We start from the raw sequence: 2,502 nt of genomic DNA on the forward strand, positions 1-2,502 counted from the left end.
TTGTCATGACAATAATACCTAATCATATATTCCTCCTGAACAGTTCTCTCCCTCATCTGTTTCAATGAAGTACACATTATTAATCCAGGATAGAATTTTATTACTTACGCAAGCGACTCGACAGCACATAACAACAATAACAACATATCTTTCTAGTCTCTTCTGAACTTGATTTATTTTATCCATTTCTGTCTTGCTCCCTCGTTTTCAGTTTTTCCCTATTTGACCTTTGGAGAGAACTTTGCCTACCATCAAATCCAACATTATCCTAGCTGTGCAAACTTGGGCATATTATTTAACCTTACTTCAGTTCCCTCCTCTGAAAAACAGTTAAAATAACAATACTTAATTCAGAGTAGATATGAAGATTGATATTATGTTTAATACAGTGGCATATAAGCCTTGACTAATTGTTCATTATTATCATTTAAACTAAGACCAAATCACTAAGATGAGATTTTAAACTTAGTGATGTTCCAAGGTGTAAACTTGATGCTAACTAGTTTCACAGGCATCATCTAACAAAAAAGGCTGTATCAAATTGTCCATCTGTTTCCCAGTAATAACTTTTGAGTTTAAATATAGGGGAAAACTAATTCAAAGTGACATACGATTTGCAGCCAAGCCCATCAAAAGTCGAAGCCCAAGACCAGGGCAAAGGTAAATGCCAGACCTGGACGACATCCAGGAACTTAATAGCCTTCCTTACTATTCTGCACGTCAAACAAGTAACTCAAAGATAACTGCTTAAAATGTAATTGTTAAAAAGTAGGAAAAGCTGTTTCAGAGAAGTCGATGCATGTTCATACTCATACTATATTCTGCGCAAGGACTGACAGTCTCAAGAGCTGTTGGCACATTTGGCATCGCTGCAAGCGGACCAGAGCCCTCGAGTTCTAGTTTTTTTTCCCCCAAAGAAGCGCAGTCAGCAGCTTCTCAGGAAATACGTGTCCAACTCTTCAGGTGACCTACCCAACTCTCTGTTGAGAGCAGAGAGGCGGTGGTCTGCTGTAGTCAGAGGATGCGCTCCAGGCACACCAAGCTCTGAGTTCTTTCCTCACTTTACCACATTCCCTAGGGCAGAGAGGACAACATGCCTAAACAAATATGCGGGAGCCCCAATTCAGCAGCTGGGGGAATAGAGAGCAGGAGCCACAGCAGCGGCGGTACCTCGAAGCCACGGAGTCGCCCGAGGACGCACCGGCAGCGGCTGCCGGGAGCTCCTCCCAGCAGGAGCCGAGGCCCCTGGGACGTGCCTCGTCCCAGAGGGAGAAAGCGCCACAATCGAGCAACCAGCGACATGATCTACGCTCAGGAGCCTGAGCCTTCCCTCCTCCAGACACTATGAAGACAGCGCAGCACAAAGGCACTGCAACCTTCCCCTAAGAAACCTCCTCCCCGCACTTCCGGGACAGTCCCCTTCCGGTCCATGACTTCCGGTCCGCGTGATCACAGGCTGGATTGGGGCACAGAAGAACGTTCCGTGGCTGAGATAGATGACAGGTGCTTAGACTTGGTTTCTTTTTTTTGCGTTATTTTGCTGCCCTCTCCCTCCCTTTTCATTTCTATTAATCCTGCAAGTTAGTGAAGCTATTCTGAATGACACTCTCATGATGGATACGTGACGTAACTCATATGTCAAACTTCATATCACTTTACAGCACAGTGAGTGAAGCTTAATGTTTTTGTTGTCATTGAGTCAACGACTATGACCCAGAGCAACTGTATGAACTTTGCTCTGTCCTGCATCATTCTCACAGTCTCCCCCATTTTCTCTTGCACTGACCAGCATGATACTTTTACCTTTCCCAGCATGTTTGTTTGGTTTTTTTGGTTTTTTTTTAAACAGGGACTGACCCCTTCAGATGCCAGAAAGTTTGAAATGGAGTTTCACTGTCCTTACCTCTAAGGACAGATTTGTTTGTTCTTGGTAAATTCAGTACTCTGCCAATGATTCAAAGGTGTTCATTCTTCTTCCATCTTCCTTATTCATTGTCCAACTTGCAGATATGTAGAAATCAGTGGAGAATATTATGGTTTGCATCAGGCACATCTTAAACCTATACTGATTTCCTTGCTCTTTTACATTTTGGAGATGTCTTTAACAATAGGTTTTTCCAATGAAACACATCTTTTGATTTTTTTTTTTTACAACATATGTTTTAACGAAGATTACAGAAAAGTTGGATTTCCATTCATTCTTTGTTGCACATTGTCCTCTCACATCTTTTGATTTCTTGCCTGCTGGTGCCACAGGTGTTAATTGTAGATCCAGGTAAAATCAAACCGTTGATAACTTCTATCTTTTTTGTGCCTTTTGATTGCCTATTGATCCAGTAATGTGGATTTTTTTTCTTTTCCTGTTGTTAAGATACAATCTATAATTGGCAATGATTATATCCCTAGGCTTACTATTTCTGACTGTGTATACTGCCTGCACCAATCCCCTAGACTGGCAAAGACTCCATCTGTAGCCAAGCAGACCAGCATAGATTCCGAGGC

General features: G+C 42.3%; 1 protein-coding gene across 1 annotated transcript in view; it reads right to left on the reverse strand.

Moving 5' to 3' along the window:
• RMDN1 (regulator of microtubule dynamics 1) overlaps positions 1 to 1,302 on the reverse strand; it is a 32,962-nt gene extending 31,660 nt beyond the window's left edge. The window contains exon 1 of the mRNA XM_006880558.1: positions 1,171 to 1,302. Coding sequence (XP_006880620.1) covers positions 1,171 to 1,302 — 132 coding nt within the window. The remainder of the gene's footprint in view (positions 1 to 1,170) is intronic.
• Positions 1,303 to 2,502: the final 1,200 nt, after the last annotated feature.

This window comes from Elephantulus edwardii, unplaced genomic scaffold, assembly GCF_000299155.1.
Source record: "Elephantulus edwardii isolate Elephantulus edwardi_28Jun2011 unplaced genomic scaffold, EleEdw1.0 scaffold00008, whole genome shotgun sequence".
Lineage (NCBI taxonomy): Eukaryota > Metazoa > Chordata > Mammalia > Macroscelidea > Macroscelididae > Elephantulus > Elephantulus edwardii.